This window comes from Meles meles, chromosome 4 (genome assembly GCF_922984935.1).
Source record: "Meles meles chromosome 4, mMelMel3.1 paternal haplotype, whole genome shotgun sequence".
In the NCBI taxonomy this organism is placed as follows: Eukaryota; Metazoa; Chordata; class Mammalia; order Carnivora; family Mustelidae; genus Meles; species Meles meles.
This window is the reverse complement of record NC_060069.1, coordinates 141,861,846-141,879,956: the sequence shown is the minus strand read 5'-3', so window position 1 is coordinate 141,879,956 and position 18,111 is coordinate 141,861,846. Positions and strand designations below refer to the sequence as shown.

The following is an 18,111-nucleotide window of genomic DNA, read 5'->3' as shown; positions in this document are numbered from 1 at the left end:
GTTCATAACTAACTTGCAATATGAATTAAATAGAGACACTGCTTCCTCAGTCATCCCTTAGTGCAACCCAGTTTGAAGAACAGAACTCATGAATGTCATGAATGAAATCTAGACACTAATTGTCCTTAATGTCATTCATCTGCACAATGCCAGATACTATGTTGATGGTGTCTTTTACTTTACTGATTGGTTCCATGAAATGTAAAATATTTTCATCATTGCAGTATCTTGTGTCTTCTATAAATTTCTTGAAATTTTCATTCTTGCTTTCACAAATGGTAGTGTTCACTTCTGCACTTATTAACCAAGTGTTAGAGAAAAATGTTTACAAAGACCAATCTCTACCTAACCAGGAGACTGCCATCCAGCGGATGGTTGAGTTCAGAGCTGGGATCTGATTCAGACAGTGGGATAATTCTGCCTTCTCTTATAATCAGAGATAGAAAGGAATAGGTTGTAAAATAAGTGTATGCTTCTCTATAACCTTGCAAATACAATATTATGCCCTTTAAGTATACTTAGAAAATTCTGAGAAAAAAAAATACAGATTGAAGAAAAGGAAGAAACTATATTAACTATTCACACTAATTATTTGAGAGGAAAGACAAAGAAAAATGTCCTTAGGTATTTGTAGGCAATCCATCTGTCTATCTATTATCTATCTATCTATCTATCTATCTATCTATCTATCTATCTATCATCTATCTATCTAACGGAGTATGCACTTAGCTGGATATGAGCAGGGAATAGGTGCTTTGGAAATGATAAAAATGGGTAGGAACTGTAAGGGCCTATTTAGCCAGAGGGATTCCATCTTGGATTAAACAGTCATTTTGTTGTTTATGCAGTAAAACTTAAACTGACCCTGCCCCCTCCTCCAGGGGACTTACTTAAAAGCAAGCCTGGGAAACCAGTCTCAGGTAACAAAGCCCAAATACAAGGGTGGGACAGGCCAGGTGGAGACATCCAATTGGTTGGGGCACATACTGTCTCCCTAGCTACCAAGTAGTGTGGGTCCTGCCTTTTGGGTGCCAATTCTGACCAAGGTGATAGGCTAGTTCAAATATCTAGTAGGGTAAATTATAATTCAATTGGTCACTTATGTGTGACCTAGTATGACTGTGCAGCTTTCTCTGTGTGTTACGATTTCATTGGCCACCTGTGTGTGGCCAGGCCCAACCACATTGCCTTTGCCCTTAAAAGCTAGTCTGTAAGCAGAGAGAGGTCGCCTCTTTGCAAGAGATGGCCCTGGTGGGTCAGTTTGATTCTCTATGCTTGGTGCGAAATAAAGCTTTGCTTGACCTTCGCTTTGTATCAGTCTCGTTCCTTTGACCATGAACCCAACAGGAACCAAGTTCCAAACAGCAAGAAAAGACCCCAGTGGATTAGCATACATTCTTCCTTATAACTCCTGTCCTATAGTAACCTATAACTTCATTATAATACATTTACATTGTGGTTTTGACCTCCCTCACTGCAGGGGAAGCCTGCGTAAGAGTTCTGACAAAGACCCTAGGGAGCCAAAAACTCCCCCTCCTGACAAGTAGGAGGAGTTTGTTAGATGATTGAAAGCAACCTCAGTCAGAGACCACCTTAGCAAGGACTCAGAACTTTGTAAACATAAAAAGAAAAGACAACCTTGACAATCTGCCCACTCCCCAATCTTAAGAGCACTTTCAGTTTGATGCTTGCTTGCTTAAGAGTTTGGCTCGGCATTCTTTCTTGGCCCAACTCAAGAAATGAGGCTGGGGAACAGGACTCTCTACTAACATAATCCATCACATTTTCTTTTTTTTTTTTTTCTTAAAGATTTTATTTATTTACTTGACAGAGAGAGATCACAAGCAGACAGAGAGGCAGGCAGAGAGAGAGAGAGGGAAGCAGGCTTCCCGCTGAGCAGAGAGCCCGACGGGGGGCTCGATCCCAGGACCCTGGGATCAGGACCCAAGCTGAAGGCAGAGGCCTTAACCCACTGAGCCACCCAGGTGCCTCCATCACATTTTCTTTATTATGGAAATTTCTAAAATAACGTTGGATACGAATAAAAAGAAAATAAATTCTTCCTTATATTCTCAGACTTCTAATCTTTGAAACCTAATGGGATCATTAGGGGTAAAAACATTTAATAATATCAGAAAATATTCTGGTTTCTACAAGTGTTTATTTACTGACTCTTTGGTAAATTATATATAATATACTATTGCTATAAATTAAGAATTCCATCATAATTTACAGTAATTAAATGGACTTAAACTATTGCTCTGAATGGTTAATTCAGTTGTATTATTGATACACAAAAGGCTAGTTCACAGTCTTTTATATTTCTATATATATTTCTATATATCTATATATTTCTATATATCTATATTTTTATGCAATGTTATATAACATTGCATAAAATTTAAAGAGGAAAATTCTGACGTTTCATTTTTAAAACAGGAAAGTACTTTTTCCAATTTTCTTAATTTTAAGAAATGGCTAGAAAATGGGTAAGAATACAAAAATCACTGCCTGAGGGCCACTGCATTAACAAAGTACATTCTCTATTCTGACATGCACTTGCACAAATATCTCTGGCCATTGTCATTTATTGTTGATTTTAATGTTCAAAGGAAGACTAAAGGCACAATTGCTTTAAAATTATACTACTAGGTGTTTTTCATCCATTCTCAATTGTTCCTGCCTCCATTATCCCAAGTTTGAATTGGCAATTAGTGGATTGCTCTCCAAAAATTTACAAAAGATTCGAAAAATAATGAATCATTATACTTTAAAAGAGCATTTTATAAAAATAACTCTCTATTGACTATACTTTAAATTTAAAAGTTATTTCCAGATCTGTCATTTGTATGGACATTTTCTGAGTAGTTTTAGAGAGCATTCTACTTATCTAAGGGCTAGGAACCTGATGGAGAATGAGCATGGGTTAAAAAGGGAAATTATTTTTAATTCTCCTTTAAAGAAACGTATCCAAGATTTTGGATATCACACAATAATATGTACATGTGGATGGGTGTATAATATAATAATCTAGTAGGAAAGAGTTCAGGAATTTATAGAGAAGATAGCCAGCCAATTTATCAAATATGTAATAATATGATAAGGTATAATAATAAAAGGACAGCAGCCCCTGGAAGATTCGTGAAAAAAATTAAGGTATGTGACAAAGCTTACTTGAAAATCCAATAAAGAGAAGACATAAACACATAAAACCATGGAGAAATATTTGAGAACTATCCAGAACACATCAATGTTTGCCAGATGATTGAAAATAGAATATGGAAGTCATGTGGCAAGGTTTCTCTCAAATTATCAACCAGACCTATTCTTGAATGAATTTAACCACATCCTAGCTCATTTTTCACTCACTTCCTCCAGGCTCAACATGAAAGATATTGTCCTTATGTGCAAGGAATATCTTCCTTTTAACTGTCCCAGAACCCCACCCACTTCCTCTAGTCTTTAATTCAACCTTGTGATGTTTCCCATTTAACATCTGATTCCAGTTAGCTGAGGTAACAAATGCTGTGCCTTTGCCACCTTCATTCTTCGAATCAATGTACAATGTACATTCTTCAAGACATTGCAGCATGAATTTTTTCCAGACTACTCAAATGATATCATTGACCCTAACGTCTCTTATAATCTCATAATAGTCAAATTCAGCAGATATATTTCAGTTCATACTTTGGTGGTCACTTTTGTTTGCAATTTGTTGTACTGGAAACCTAGAACCTACAGTAAAAGTCTTCAGATGAACTTTGATCGCTCTAGCCTCTGGGCCACATGTGTAACAGAAAGGCTTTGCTTCAAATGTCACCTGATTATCTGTCTTCTCCTTTATTTCTTCATTTTTTAGCCCAGACCCTAATTATCTCTCACTTGAACTAACTCACTTTCTCTCCCTACCTCCAACCTTCTGTCAACTTCCTTGTTCTCTAGTTTCCCTGCTCTTCTATGTCAACTCATCTTAGCCTCATAGAAGAGAGTCCATAGTCCTCCATGACCTGGCTACCTACTTTCCAGCTGTATCTAACCCTACCATTACTCCGTTCCCCAAATATCACATTCCAGTAACAGTTAAGTTATTGGATTTTTTTTTTGTTTTTGTTTTTTTTTAAAGATTTTATTTATTTATTTGACAGACAGAGATCACAAGTAGGGAGAGAGACAGGCAGAGAGAGAGAGAGGAGGAAGCAGGCTCCCTGCCAAGCAGAGAGCCTGGTGCGGGGCTCGATCCCAGGACTCTGGGATCATGACCTGAGCAAAAGGCAGAGGCTTTAACCCACTGAGGTACCCAGGCGCCCCTGTTGGATGTTTTTTCACATCATACCTCTTTTGCTTTTGCAGATGCTGCTTTATTTTCTCTTCTGTCTCTCTCTCTCTTCCACAAGGTAACACCTTTTCATCAATAGATGTATCCCAAATACCAAGTCTCCGCTTCAGCTACAATAGGTACCCCTTTTTATTATAAAATACTCTATTAATATCTATAAAAATTTCCTTTAGTATATGTTTTGTATTCAGCTTCCCCATAAACAATAAAGGACTTTAGCAAAGTTGATTATTTTAGGTTATTTTATGTTATTAATATTTGAAACTGCAGTCAAAAGTTGGAATTCTAGTATGTTGAGATAAGGTGATAGAAAAATCATAAGAAATGATCATTATCAGGGGAAAGTAGGATTATAAGATGTCTGTGCCATATTAGGGAAGTAATTTCAGAAGTACCCCTAGGTCAGACAGTATTTAATTTGCTTATTTTAAATAGGAAAAAAAAGCCACTGGCATTGCATTTGTCTGCTTTTCTGTGATAACAATGACCCTTACATTTCAGGCTTAAAATAAAGTACTTTATTTCTTATTTATGTAATGTGTCTGCACTTGCAGATGAGCTGGGACTCTGCTTCACCTCTCTTCATCATGGGGTCCAAGGTGAAAGAGAATTCTCTCCTTGTGGCATGCTAGCTTCATGTCAGAAGGAAAGAACATAATAAGAAACATGTGATTCTCCTAGCAACCTGAGCTCAGTCATAGTGTCTACTGTGTTTGCTTACAAGCCACTGGCCAGAAGAAGTCATGTCATCAATTGGGTGGGATGCATAACTCTTCCACTGGAAGCGCCATAATCCACAGGCCAATGGGCAGTAACATATAACCTATTTAAGGGAGGAGAGATAGGTATTTGTGAAAAACTATACACAGGCATTGAGAAATATAGTAAGAAAAATCATAGAGAGAGAGAAAAAAAAATTCCTAATATTTAGGATTATTGGTACCACAGAGGAACCTACGAAAAATCTCTTTCAACTAATTATTGCAACGGAAGTGTATGAACTGGAAGAAAGGAAACATGAGGGAGAAGTTTTCAAAGAGCAACAAATTAAAGAAAGAGCAGAGCTTCTTCCAGACACAAGATTTTATAAGGGGGAAATGAAATGTCCATAAATAGTTGCCTGGAGCCTTCTTTCAGGATTCCAGCGTACTTGAAGAGGAAGAAGACAAGTAAAGAAGGTCCAAGATAAAATCCAAATCAGTTAGGATAAAAATCAGTATCAATTAAGAGAAAGGGTTTTCAACATAAGTTGAAGAAAAGCTCATAGAACCAGTCAAATTTGTAACTGAAGAAAGAAAAGATAATGTGGATAAAGCTACTGCTTTTATTTTATTATTATTTTTTGGACGCTTGAACTTTTCATTGAAATGTCCTCAAGAGGTTTTACAGGAGTGAACTAATAGGGGGATACTTTTAAGGAGAGTTCAGAATTTAAAAGAAGCCAGTCGCCAGTAAGCAACACAAGAGTCAATAAGACTGGAAGAGAATGATTTTTTTCTGGCTGAGGTAAAAGCAGAATGTGAGAGCAAAGCACAGACGAACTGGTGGCCTCAGTCAATGCATTCCCTTGACAGGGTCCAACTGCATCCTCCTGAAGGGGAATAAATCAATGGTTGATTTTTGTGAACACTGTTATTTTGAAGAAAAGTGGTGCCAGGAATTCTAAGGTTTGAGAGTTGGTGACCATAAAGAGAAAATGTGACTAATTAGAAGAAGTGGAGATAAAGCAGTGTTCGAGTAAAGGGCAGATTAGTATCTGTAGTTGATTCTGTTAGAGGAAATTGGGATGTGGAAGGAGAATGATTTGCCTTTGGGAGGCTCAGCATGATGCAGACAGAACAGAAAACCACCTTTGTGATTGATCTGAGTGGCACAAAAGAACACAATCCCAAGTTATCTACTTGTGAACTCTGACATAATAGGAACAGACATGCAGAACTGAATATCCCAGTTTGAGTGTATACCATGATGGACTTGAAGACTCAAACTTTGTTAACTGAACACACTCATACCCAAATAAAGCCTCCTTCAAAACACATATAATCATGTATAAACATTCACTGATAAACTAGTATGGAAACAGATTAGAACACTTATTAAATATATTAAGGTAGAAGTTACAACAGCAAAGTAGTTAATAAAGGGAGAACCTGTTATGTCTGTTAAATAACATTTCCTTTTTTAAAAAAAATATTTTATTTAAAGAGAAAGAGAGAGAGAGCACAAGCAGGGAAATAGCAGGCAGAGAGAGAAGCAGGCTCCCCACTGAGCAAGGAGCCTGATGTGGGGCTCTTTCTCAGGACCCTGGGATCATGACCTGAGCCCAAGGTGGATGCTTAACCAACGGACCCACCCGGGTGCCCCAATACTTCCTTTTTAATATCAGACTTGAGTTACTGTTTTAGTGTAAAAATATGTGCATAATTTGACATTCATATATACATATATATAACATAAAACAGTAAATATTTATATATTGCCTCCCAAACTTGACATGTAAGAGCTAATATTATAATTCCCATTTTCATGAAAGCATACTCGGCACAACGACTTGTCTGTGACAAAATGCATTTTTATATGCCAACATAAACTATTTTGGAAATAAAGTACAGTAGAGAGTTGTCAATAGTTAAACTCAATAGTGTAAGTTATCTTTGTTTACTGTATATAATAGAAAGAAATAGCTTAGAGATGCTTATTGGTAATAGAAATACATGGAAATACATATATAGATATGCACCTCCATTTTAGACCTATTCTTCATGCACTGAAATCTGCCCCCTGTGTTGAAGGTCAAAATGTCTGGACTATGGTACTCATAATAAATACCAGACTCTTTACTTCTAAAAAATAAATCTTCTCCTCTGAAGCCCTGGCCCTTTGGTCTCCTCCATTAGCATGTGTAATTTCTACCAGACTGCCTAATTTCTATGTCATACCATCTGGTCTATTCCATTATATTATCCACAAATCTCAATCAATTATAAACTTTGAGAAGGAAATAAAATGATAACAGAGTTTACATATTCTTTTCCTCTTTCAGCATGAACTTTGTGGTCAAACTACCTTTGCTGCAGGTAGTGAAAGACTGATGAACTTTTGTTTTTATTTATTTTTTGCTATTTTTTAAAAAATCCAAGTAATTATCATAGTGTATATCATTAATTTCAGATGTAGTATTCAGTTATCAATTGCATATAATACCCAGTGCACACCACATCACATGCCCTCCTTAGTGCCCATCACCCAGTTACCTCATCCCCTCATCCCCCTCCCCTGCCTCTTCAGCAACCTTCAGTTTGTTTCCTAAGTTTAAGAGTCTCTTATGGTTTGTCTCCCTGTTTAATTTCATCTTGTTTTATTTTTCTCTCTCTTCCCCTATGATCCTCTGTTTTGTTTCTTAAATCCCACATATGAGTGAAGCTGTATGGTAATTGTTTTTCTCTGATTTACTTATTTCACTCAGCATAATACCCTCCAGTTCCATCCACGTTGTTGCAAATGGTAAGAATCTGGCTAAAGTAAACAAGTCAGGAAACAACAAATGTTGGCGAAGATGTGGAATAAGGGGAACTCTCCTACACTGTTGGTGGGAATGCAAGGCGGTGCAGCCACTCTGGAAAACAGTATGGAGGCTCCTCAAGAAGTTAAAAAATAGAGCTACCCTATAGCCCAATGACTGCACTACTAGGTATTTACCCAAAGGATACAAACATTATGATCCAAAGGGGCACCTGCACCCCAATGTTTATAACAGCAATGTCCACAATAGCCAAACTATAGAAAGAGCCCAGCATCAACAAATCAGTGGATAAAGAAGATGTGGTACATGTACACAATGGAATATTACTCAGCCAAAGAACTCTTTCAGATCTGTATGAGATTCCTAGTGTTCTCCAGTCTTCAAGAAAATGGAGAGATAGCTCATGGCAGGATGGAGATAGGAATCAGAAGAAGACACAAATTTATTTCTCCATCCTTCCCCAAACTTACAGGAAACATGTGGCTAACTCCTCAGTTTTATATTTTGCTTATTCTAAAAAGAACAAATGACATTCTGCTTATAGAATCCTGTCATTATAGTCATCATTAATTTCTTATTTTATTTTACTTTATTTTTAGAGGGGTAGGGGCAGCGGGAGAGGGACAGAGAGAATCTTAAGCAGGTTCCACACCAAACATGGAGCCTGATAAGGGCTCGATCTCACAACCCTGAGATCATGACCCGAGCTAAACTCAAGAGTTGGATGCTTAACCGACTGAGCCACATAGGCACCCCAACTTGTTATTTTATTTTATTATTTTTTAAGGTTTTGTTTTTTTTTTTTGACAGACAGAGATGACAAGTAGTCACAGAGGCAGGCAGCGAGAGAGAGGAGGAAGCAGGCTTCCCGCTGAGCAGAGAACCCAATGTGGGGCTCGATCCCAGGACCCTGGGATCATGACCTGAGCTGAAAGCAGAGGTTTTAACCCACTGAGCCATCCAGGCACCCCCTAACTTGTTATTTTAAAGCAGAAGAAAAAACTAAAAGTACATTTGTGTCATGTCACTACCAGTATTTCCATATGTCTGAAACATAGGCTGCTCATGGCTGAATGTTAAGGAAGGAGAGCTGGTGATCATAAACGGTGTCTTATGCCAAAAAAGGCAGTTTTGACTTTGTCTTTAAGGTAATGGGAAGCACTGACAATTTTAAGTGTTGAAAGGTTGAATGGAGAAGAAGTAGAAATTATGGGGCACCTGGGTGGCTCAGTGAGTTAAGCCTCTGCCTTTGGCTCAGGTCATGATCTCATGGTCCTGGCATCGAGACCTGCATCGGGCTCTCTGCTCAGCAGGGAGCCTGCTTCCGCTTCTCTCTCTGCCTGCCTCTCTGCCTACTTGTGATCTCTCTCTCTGTCAAATGAACAAATAAAATCTTTAAAAAATAAATAAATAAAAGTAGAAATTATGAGCCTGAGAGTAGAGGAGACAACCTGTAGCAATTCAAGGGGGAAAAAAAAAAAATCTTTTTTTTTTTTTTTTTTTTTTTTTTTTAATGAAAGGGCTTTACTCTTAAGGAGGACATCATGGTAGAATATATTTTTAAAAAATGAGGTGACATGTTATTTACAGATTAGATTACCAAAATAGAGACAACTAGGATAACCTTAAAATATCTTCTGGCCTCACAGAATGTCATGTTAACACAGGCAGGAAATACAGCAGGAGAAGCCTAGTTTGGAAGAAGAGATGTCATCATGATGCCATAAACTTAGTTATTAATCTCCTTGTGGAAACAATTATTAACTTTAAATTTAAGAAAACCTACAAAATTGTTAAATAGATTCATTTAAGCAACAAGGGATTCATGCGATTTAAAAGTAAAATCCAGTATGATACTTAACTATGTTTCACTTGGCATTCTTTCAACAACTACAAAGCCAGCAAAAGGCAATGATTCTCTTACAAGACTCTTTGTAAAAAAGATGATGGTGTTGAATAAGTCACGGATCCTGCCCTTGAGGCTACACACAATGTAACAGATGCTATTATTGAGGTGAGGAGATTTCCTCCAGGTAGAGAAGAGGTATATCAGGAGCGCTGTATTCACTGGCTGCCCTTTCAATAAATATATTGCTAACATGCCATAATAAAAGAGATACAAATTATTCGCTGCTTACCGTTAACAATAACGATGATATCACGGAAGTCAATTTCTCCCCTAGCCTCCACTCTTCCTTCACATCTGTATATACCTTCATCACTTTTATTGATGTTGAGAATCTGCAGATTATTGTTGGCTAGCATAGCAAAGCGATCTGGAAAGTAAGCAAAGGGGAGGAAATGATATCAGTAATTGAAAGCAGAGTCCAGTGTGCTCTAAATTGTCAAGAGTTAAAATATGGCACTTGTCTGACACTATCAAACTTTTCATCAACAAACAAATTCGAATTTGAAAGTAAAATGTAATTTCATGGCTTCAATTTTTCCATTCCACACTGCCTTGTTACACGTTTTTTTCTAAAACACATTCGAGACTTTATTTCCACATAAAATGGTTAGGCTATTATTTTCCCCTTGGTACTCTGAATGCAGAAATGATACACAAAAGAACAATGTTGAGAGATTAGATATTGCAGACATGAAGACATTCTGTAGCAACTTGAGTATGGAAAAGGGTTAGAAAATTGATTGAACAGCCTTCCTCACACAATAATTAAACTAATAATTCTGCATACCCCGAGGAGGCAGCTAAATGATACAATAATATTCAAGTCACATAGAGGACATATAAAGTGGCCATATCTCTAACTTATTTGAATTTTTTCTCTAAGTGCAGATAATCCACTTCAGGAATGAACAGATTAGACTTAATTTTATTTCAAGATTTCATTTTAGCTGTGAGTATATGCACATGAATGTACATTAAAAATAAGCTGTTACAGGGCATGCATTAGTTGATTGCTTAAGTTAATCTGACTAGCCTAGCCAGCATCTCAGCCTGACAGTGTTTCCATAGTGTCTGGCCAGAGTTTTTAATCACCGCAATTTTGTTGCGGTGTTAAGACCTTTTCCCTTCTGGTCTAGCAAAGAATGGTCTGACTTCTAGTCTTATTTTAAAACATTGCAAAAGCAGTATCTTCAATTTAATTAATTAACACATCATTGGACATTATCTAGTTGGATTTACAGTATTTGAGATACTTGGTAAATAAGAGACACATCCTTGACGCCTTGGACCCATTAGTTTAAGGTGCTCATCTCTGGGATATTTACTGTTATTGCCATTAAAGGTTACTTTTTGGACCTATTCCAGTGTTTACTGCTCTTTCCCTATCTGCTGGCTTGATGGGTGAGGGCAAACATGGAAACCACATGAGTAAAAGCTAGAGCCTCCCTCAGCCTGGAGCACTGAATGGATGTGTGGGGTGCACTCTTACCCCCACTCTTGCTGCCAACTGGACTTTGTATAACTCAGAAATAAACTGCTATGATATCAGGCAGTTTGGGGTTCAATTCAGGTTTGAGGTTCCCCTGTCATAGCGATTCCTTAACGCAATTCCTTAATGCCATACCAATTCTACTGTGGGCTACAAATACAAATAGAGAAGTGATCAGACTATGGGATGACTATGCTTCCTACAGTAAGCAAAGGAGAAAATAAAGAGGAGAAATGTGTAGATTCAGAGAATCCCAGAGATGGAAAATATTGATTATAAAGCTGTAGACATGATTATCAGTTCAGGAAGTACAGTAAACCCCCCAACCCCCGTCCATGGTTTTGCCGTCTGCAGTTTCATTTGTCTGCAGTCAGCCATGGTCTGAGAAGCAGATGATCCTCCTTCTGACATTTTATCAGAGATCAAAATAGGACTAATGCTACATCGCCTCTTGCATCTCATCGCATAGGCATTGTATCATCATGTCATAAAAGGAAAAAAGGTGAGTACAGTACAGAAAGCTATTTTGAGAGACAGTGGTCACATTCACACAACTTTTGTTATAGCATATTGTAATAATTGTTCTATTTTATTATTAGCAATTGCTCTTAATCTCTCTTTTTTTTTTAGTATATGTGCTGCCGAAGCGAGCACGCTCTTAATCTCTTAATTTATAAATTAAATGCCTAAGGTATAAATTAAACTTTATCATAGTTTTTTTTTTTTAATGAAAAACAGTATAGGATTTGGAACTATTTGTGGTTTTAAGCATCCACTGGGGGTCTTAAAATGTATCCCCCGTAGACAAGGGGGGGCTACTCCACAAACTTTCCCATAATGTTTATTTCTTCTTTAAGTTGAACCTAAGAAGAGAGACACAAATATTCATGCAGATGCTTTCCCCTGGTAAATTTTCCTTTTCTCCAAGGAAGCTTGAAGAAAAAGAACCTGCAAGAAATTTTAAATTTAAACTCACAAGAAGTCCTGGAATAACTCAGAACTCATAAAAATTTAGAATGTTTCAAGGTCAATGAAAAGATCTATTCAAACATGTGGCTGGAAATTAGGGTGGGAAGCAATTATCAACTTAAGAAGTTCAAATTTAGATTGGGATGCATATAATCATACCTTGATAACTGTAATATTATATTTTTAAATTACTAAAATATGTATTATCATTTGACTCTAATGTTCTTTAATGGTTATAGTGTATTTAGTTTAAAAATAGTAAGGGGGATTAAGAGTCATTTATGGTTTGTGGGGTTGCTGGGGGGAGGTGGGATTGGGAGAGGGGGAGCGGGCTATGGACATTGGGGAGGGGAGGCGAACCATAAGAGACTATGTACTCTGAAAAACAACCTGAGGGTTTTGAAGGGTCAGGGGTGGGAGGCTGGGGCAACCTGAGGGTTTTGAAGGGTCAGGGGTGGGAGGTTGGGGGAACAGGTGGTGGGTAATGGGGAGGGCACGTTTTGCATGGAGCACTGGGTGTTGTGCAAAAAGAATGAATACTGTTACACTGAAAAAATAAATAAAATGAAAAAAAAATAGTAAGGGGAAGAATTATTTTAATCAGGAAGGCAATACTTGATATTACAAGGAAAATAATTTGAATGTATATAATACATAATTGGATGGGAATAAATCAGTGCTTCTTCTAATGGTAAAATTTTGGTTTCAAATGGTCATTTTAATATATTACTTCTACTGGCTGAGAGAAAACTATTAGAATATTAGGAAAACAGTAGTTACCTGCTAAATTGAAATACATATCAATGTTTCAAAACAGAAAACAAACTACATGAAAATCTCATGTCAGATTCTAGGTATGTATGTAAAGTCCATGGAATAATGTTAGTAAGCTATCAAATGGCAGAAAACATTTGAAGAGGGCAATGCTTCAATCACACATAACTATGGACATTAGAACTATCTGATTATTAGAGATTATTCATTTTCTCAATTATACAGAACTTTATTAAAATCCAAGTTTTCATTATTGCCATCAGAAAAATAAATAAAATAAGATAATACTCAATAAGCAATCTGCTTTATGCTCCTTCAAGCAGATTTTTTTCTAGCCCTCTTCTCATTCCCCAGCCACTGAAGGTTGGGCTCATCTATTCTTATGGCTTCAATCACCATTTATATTTTGAGACACAATTTTTCCTCAGATCAGACCATTATATGACTATAAAAGTGCTTAATGGTAGACCAGATAGAGCTACTGGGAAGAACTGTAAGTATTTCAATCTCAGCAAATTTAAAGTTTAGTTTACTGTCTCCACCTGAAATTTCTCATATGGTGTCTCCAGGTCTGTCTTCACATCTTTATGTTGAACTATTTGCCCAGGTCAAATTCTTTGAGCCATCTTTGATTTCTCCATCTCTCTCCATCTGCATATTCAATCAAACTCAATGTCCTGTCACTTCCCCCTTTATCATTACTTGGTCTAAATCTCCTTCTCCTTCAGCAATTATTTCATTAGGGTCTGAACTGTTATCGGTGCCTGGAGTTTTGTCTTGACTGCAATCCAATCCATTCTCCTCAATGAAGTACTAATAGCCTTCTCAAATTCATATCAGGTCATGTCACTGCCTTGATTAAAATCCTTTAGTGATGTTCTCTTTGGATAAATGCCAGATTCCTTTACAGAGATGTCAAGGCCATAATGACTTGACTCAACCTTCCTTTCCAGTTTCCAATCTTTTTAGTCTATGATCAATCCTGGTTTATATTTATCTATTAGTATAAGTATTCTAGTTGCACTTATTCATAAATTCTCATTATAATGAACTAATTCTAGTTTCTGGAAACCACCATTCATGATGTCTTTCACCTCTGGGCTGCAGCAGATGGTGTTTTCCATTCCTGAAAAGTCCCCACCAACCTTTGCCTGGCTAACCTCTTTTTCATAATTAAGGGTTACTTCTCTCTTCAGCAGGTATCTTAGACACCTTCTTTTGCCCTAACAAGTTCAGTTGACATTAGGAGAAGGAAAGGAGAAGTTAGTTGGGGGAAATCAGAGGGGGAGATGAATCATGAGAGACTGTGGAGTCTGAGAAACAAACTGAGGGTTTTGGAGGGGAGGGGAGTTGGGAGTTGGGTGAGCCTGATGGTAGGTATTAAGTAGGGCATGTATTGCATGGAGCACTGTGTGTGGTGCATAAACAATGAATCTTGGAACACTGAAAAAAAATAAAATTATAAAAAAACCCCAAGTTGAGATGTTCTTTATCATTCTCTATCATTGCACTTTCCTTCTAATAGACCTCAGTATGCCTTGTTTTCATTCACTTCTCTATTAATCTTTTCTACTAGACCATTAGAATTTTGAAGAAAGTGAACTTGTTTATCTTGTTAACTAGGACTAGCCACCATCCAACATGTTAGATGGCATGTACTAGGTTTTCAACAAGTAGTTCAAAATTGAATGAATTATTGTATTGGAAATAGGTTACATAAAAAGATACTGAACAAGATTATTTTACCCATAGTTTTTGATGGAAACAGGGTAGCTCATTAGTCAATGATCAACGCATTTAGAATATTTTAGGGACAACTTTCAAATTGGCTGAGGTCAAATGAGCATCTGGAATAGCATCTCCCTCCATTGGGATATTCAACTTTTGTAACAAAATGCCATCTTTACTCCCTAAATGCTTGGATTCTCTTTAGCGGATGGATTTCTTTCAACAAGCAACATGGAAAACCTGCACTTCAAATATCCTAATGGAATTTTAATTATGAATATCTGCCATACAGCTGCTACCAAAAGTATGGCTAATAAGATGGACATTTCCAAACCTTCATTATGTCATCTGGAGCCTGCAAACTTTACTCACATACCACGTTAAAGCTTCAGAAAGTTATCTGGACACACTACATTATTTCAAATCCCCCCTACATGTTCCTTTCATAGTTATAAACTTAATCTTCTTCCATTAGCTCTAACAAAGGGGCCATTGAAGGTATAATCAGGTAAACTATATTATTTCTTGTAAATCCATTATGAGTGCTCAAATTGTTCAACAATGAGCTATGTGGAGTGTTTCTCCAATATTAAAAGGTTAGAAAAGTTTGTCCTTCCTCACAATCCACATAAATACTTTATATCTAGAGTTAAAAATAGAAAAAAAATTGTATCATTTTTTTTCTTTGCTTGCCATGCAACTCTGAGCCAGGTTTACTCTGGACTAGTCACTTTCCTCTACATTCAATTTTTTTTTATTCTAGTTATAACCCGAGTGCATATCATTCTGGTAACACTGATTCTCAAGATTTAAAAACTCAACGAGAAGGAAGGAGAAAGATAAATGTCATTGTGTGGCAAAACCGATATGTACGCAAATATTTAATTCATTCATTTAACAAATATTTATTATGTGCAAGTCTTATTTGAAACTCACAACTATTGTTGAAATTGAAGATAATAACCCACTGTTTACAGAGAGAGAATCTGAATTAGATACAGAGCTGTTAGAAAATTCAAAGCTGCCAGACCCAGGGAAGGAGTAGAGCCGTAATGGCATTCCAGCTTCAAATCATCTTGTCCCTGGATACTGGGAAAAACGGTGTGAGCTATAGCACAGAGTAGCACTCCTTACACTTAACTATCAATCTCTGCTTTGAGGCTTTTGTTCTCTGTGTCTTTTAAAAGCGATAATTCATTTCAAAACCTTCATGTAATTAAGGTTTACAATAAACCAGATGTACACTTGAAGCCTAAGATGAGGCAATCTGAAAATGTTTAGACATTGTCATCTAACTGCTATAAAAGAACTGCCTTTTCTTTACTATTGAGGGAAAAATAGCTGAAAATACATTGCACAAAGTACTCATGTGATGAGCTAATGAAATATAAAGTAGTTATCCTGAAATAAAATAAGAGGAAATGAAGTATGATTTCTCACTAACTTATTATAATAGAAAAAAAGAGAGAGGTAGTCAATAAGCGACAAGTGCTGAAAATGCTATGATGAGAGAAACTGTCTCAAAATTTAAAAAATGACTATTAAACATGATTATGACATGTCCTCTGTACATATTCAAAAATAGATACTATCTGCTTTCTCTCCTTTATGCTATAAGTTTTAGCTCTTAGAAACACACAACGGAATCATCCAGGATGGAAAGTATTTGAAAAGATTCAATTATTTCATAACTCTCTGCAAATGCAGGTGCATTGAAAAATATTCTAAATTGAAAATGCTCCCAATGCACAATGGTAAAGTAGCATAATGTAAGCAAATTATGCTTTCAATTTCAGATGTCATATTATTCTGGAATTTTCGCTCAGTCTGAATCAAAATTATGAAGACAATTTGAATGAATGTATTTTTCCATCTATTATCCATATGCATCTTACCATAATATTTAGAATATGTAGGTGTCTTTGAAAGAACACTGTCAGAATAAACAACAGGGTTCACATAGATATTATTTTAACATTACATAGACGAGTCCAGGGGATGATGTTTGAACTGTAATGTGTAGAATTTGAACGCATCAGGACTGAGTCCTTCATTTACTTATTATCCTTATACAGTTTATACTATTTTTTTCTTAAAAAGATGGGGTCAACAAACCTTTTCTGTGAATCTCCAAATGATAAATATTGTAGTTTAAAAAAAAACTGTGTCACAGCTGCTCAACCCTGTCCCCGAAGCAGTCCTGGCTACTATGTAATGGTCAGGTTGGGCCGTAACCTCACAACACCATACAAAGACAGCAGAGGGGCTGAATTGAGTCCATTATCTGCCAACTCCCAACTTTAGAGTTTAAGTTGTTAGATGCTTGGAATCCAAAAAATAAAATTTCCATATGCAGTCAGGTAGATTGAGTCTTTTTAAAAATTGCACTATTATTAGAACATATAATTTAGGGAGTTACCAAAATACTAACTGTCGGAAATAGCGGTGACTTCCTCATTATGATACAACCAGCTGACAGCAGGGGCAGGTGAGCTGCTAACTCGGCAAACCACTTCGGCATCCTCTCCTTGCTTGAATTCTTGAGGAGATACCACTTCTTTGAAAGTGAGTTTTTCTGTTTCAAGAAAGCAAAACAAACCACAAAAGTATTATTTCTCTCTTCTCCCAGTAGCATATTCCTAAATCTGATTGATGCGATGATGAAATCATCAGCTAACCCTAGATCTTTTAAAACCTTAGGCCAGGTAAGAATTCCTCTACTCAGGGTGCCTGGGTGGCTCAGTGGGTTAAGCCTCTGCCTTCTGCTCAGGTCATGATCCCAGGGTCCTGGGATGGAGCCCCCCATCCGGCTCTCTGCTCAGTGGGGAGCTTGCTTCTCCCTCTCACTCTGCCTGCCTCTCTGCCTACTTGTGATCTCTGTCTGTCAAATAAATAAATAAAATCTTAAAAAAAAAAAAAAAAAAAGAATTCCTCTACTCAAGAACTTCCCATTCTCCCTGAGAGGAAAATTTGCAGTCCATATAATGCCATACTAGGTGCTGTGTGAACTGGAGTCAGCCCCACAATTCTGATCCTGATTTCTTCTCTCTTTTCCTAGTCTCTGTGATCCAGACAAACTGTCTTCTTTGCAATTCCTTGAATACTCCCAGTTTGATCTCATCCTCAGGCTTTGTGCTCCTTTGAATTCCTTCAGATTTTTGCTCAAACTTCACAGATAAAATAACCTTCTCTCTTCCCAGCTCAACTCTCCCTCTCTTTACCACACTAACTTTCGTCACTATAGAAATCTATAGCATGTCTATCTAGCACCCATGTATTTGTCTAAGTTCATTCATTGTGTTTTTCTGCTTACTAAAATAATAAGCTCCAAGTGCCAGTGACATTTTCTTTTTACTGAGTGTCTAGGACTTCGAATACTGCCT

At 36.9% G+C, this 18,111-nt stretch overlaps 1 protein-coding gene across 2 annotated transcripts in view; it reads right to left on the bottom strand.

Moving 5' to 3' along the window:
* The window catches only part of NCAM2 (neural cell adhesion molecule 2), a 532,557-nt gene that overhangs the window by 211,038 nt on the left and 303,408 nt on the right, over positions 1-18,111 (bottom strand). For both annotated transcript variants that reach the window (XM_046003053.1, XM_046003054.1), the window contains exons 4-5: positions 17,160-17,303; positions 9,998-10,135 (exon numbers count right to left, since the gene is read on the bottom strand). In XM_046003053.1, coding sequence (XP_045859009.1) covers positions 9,998-10,135; positions 17,160-17,303 — 282 coding nt within the window. The remainder of the gene's footprint in view (positions 1-9,997; positions 10,136-17,159; positions 17,304-18,111) is intronic.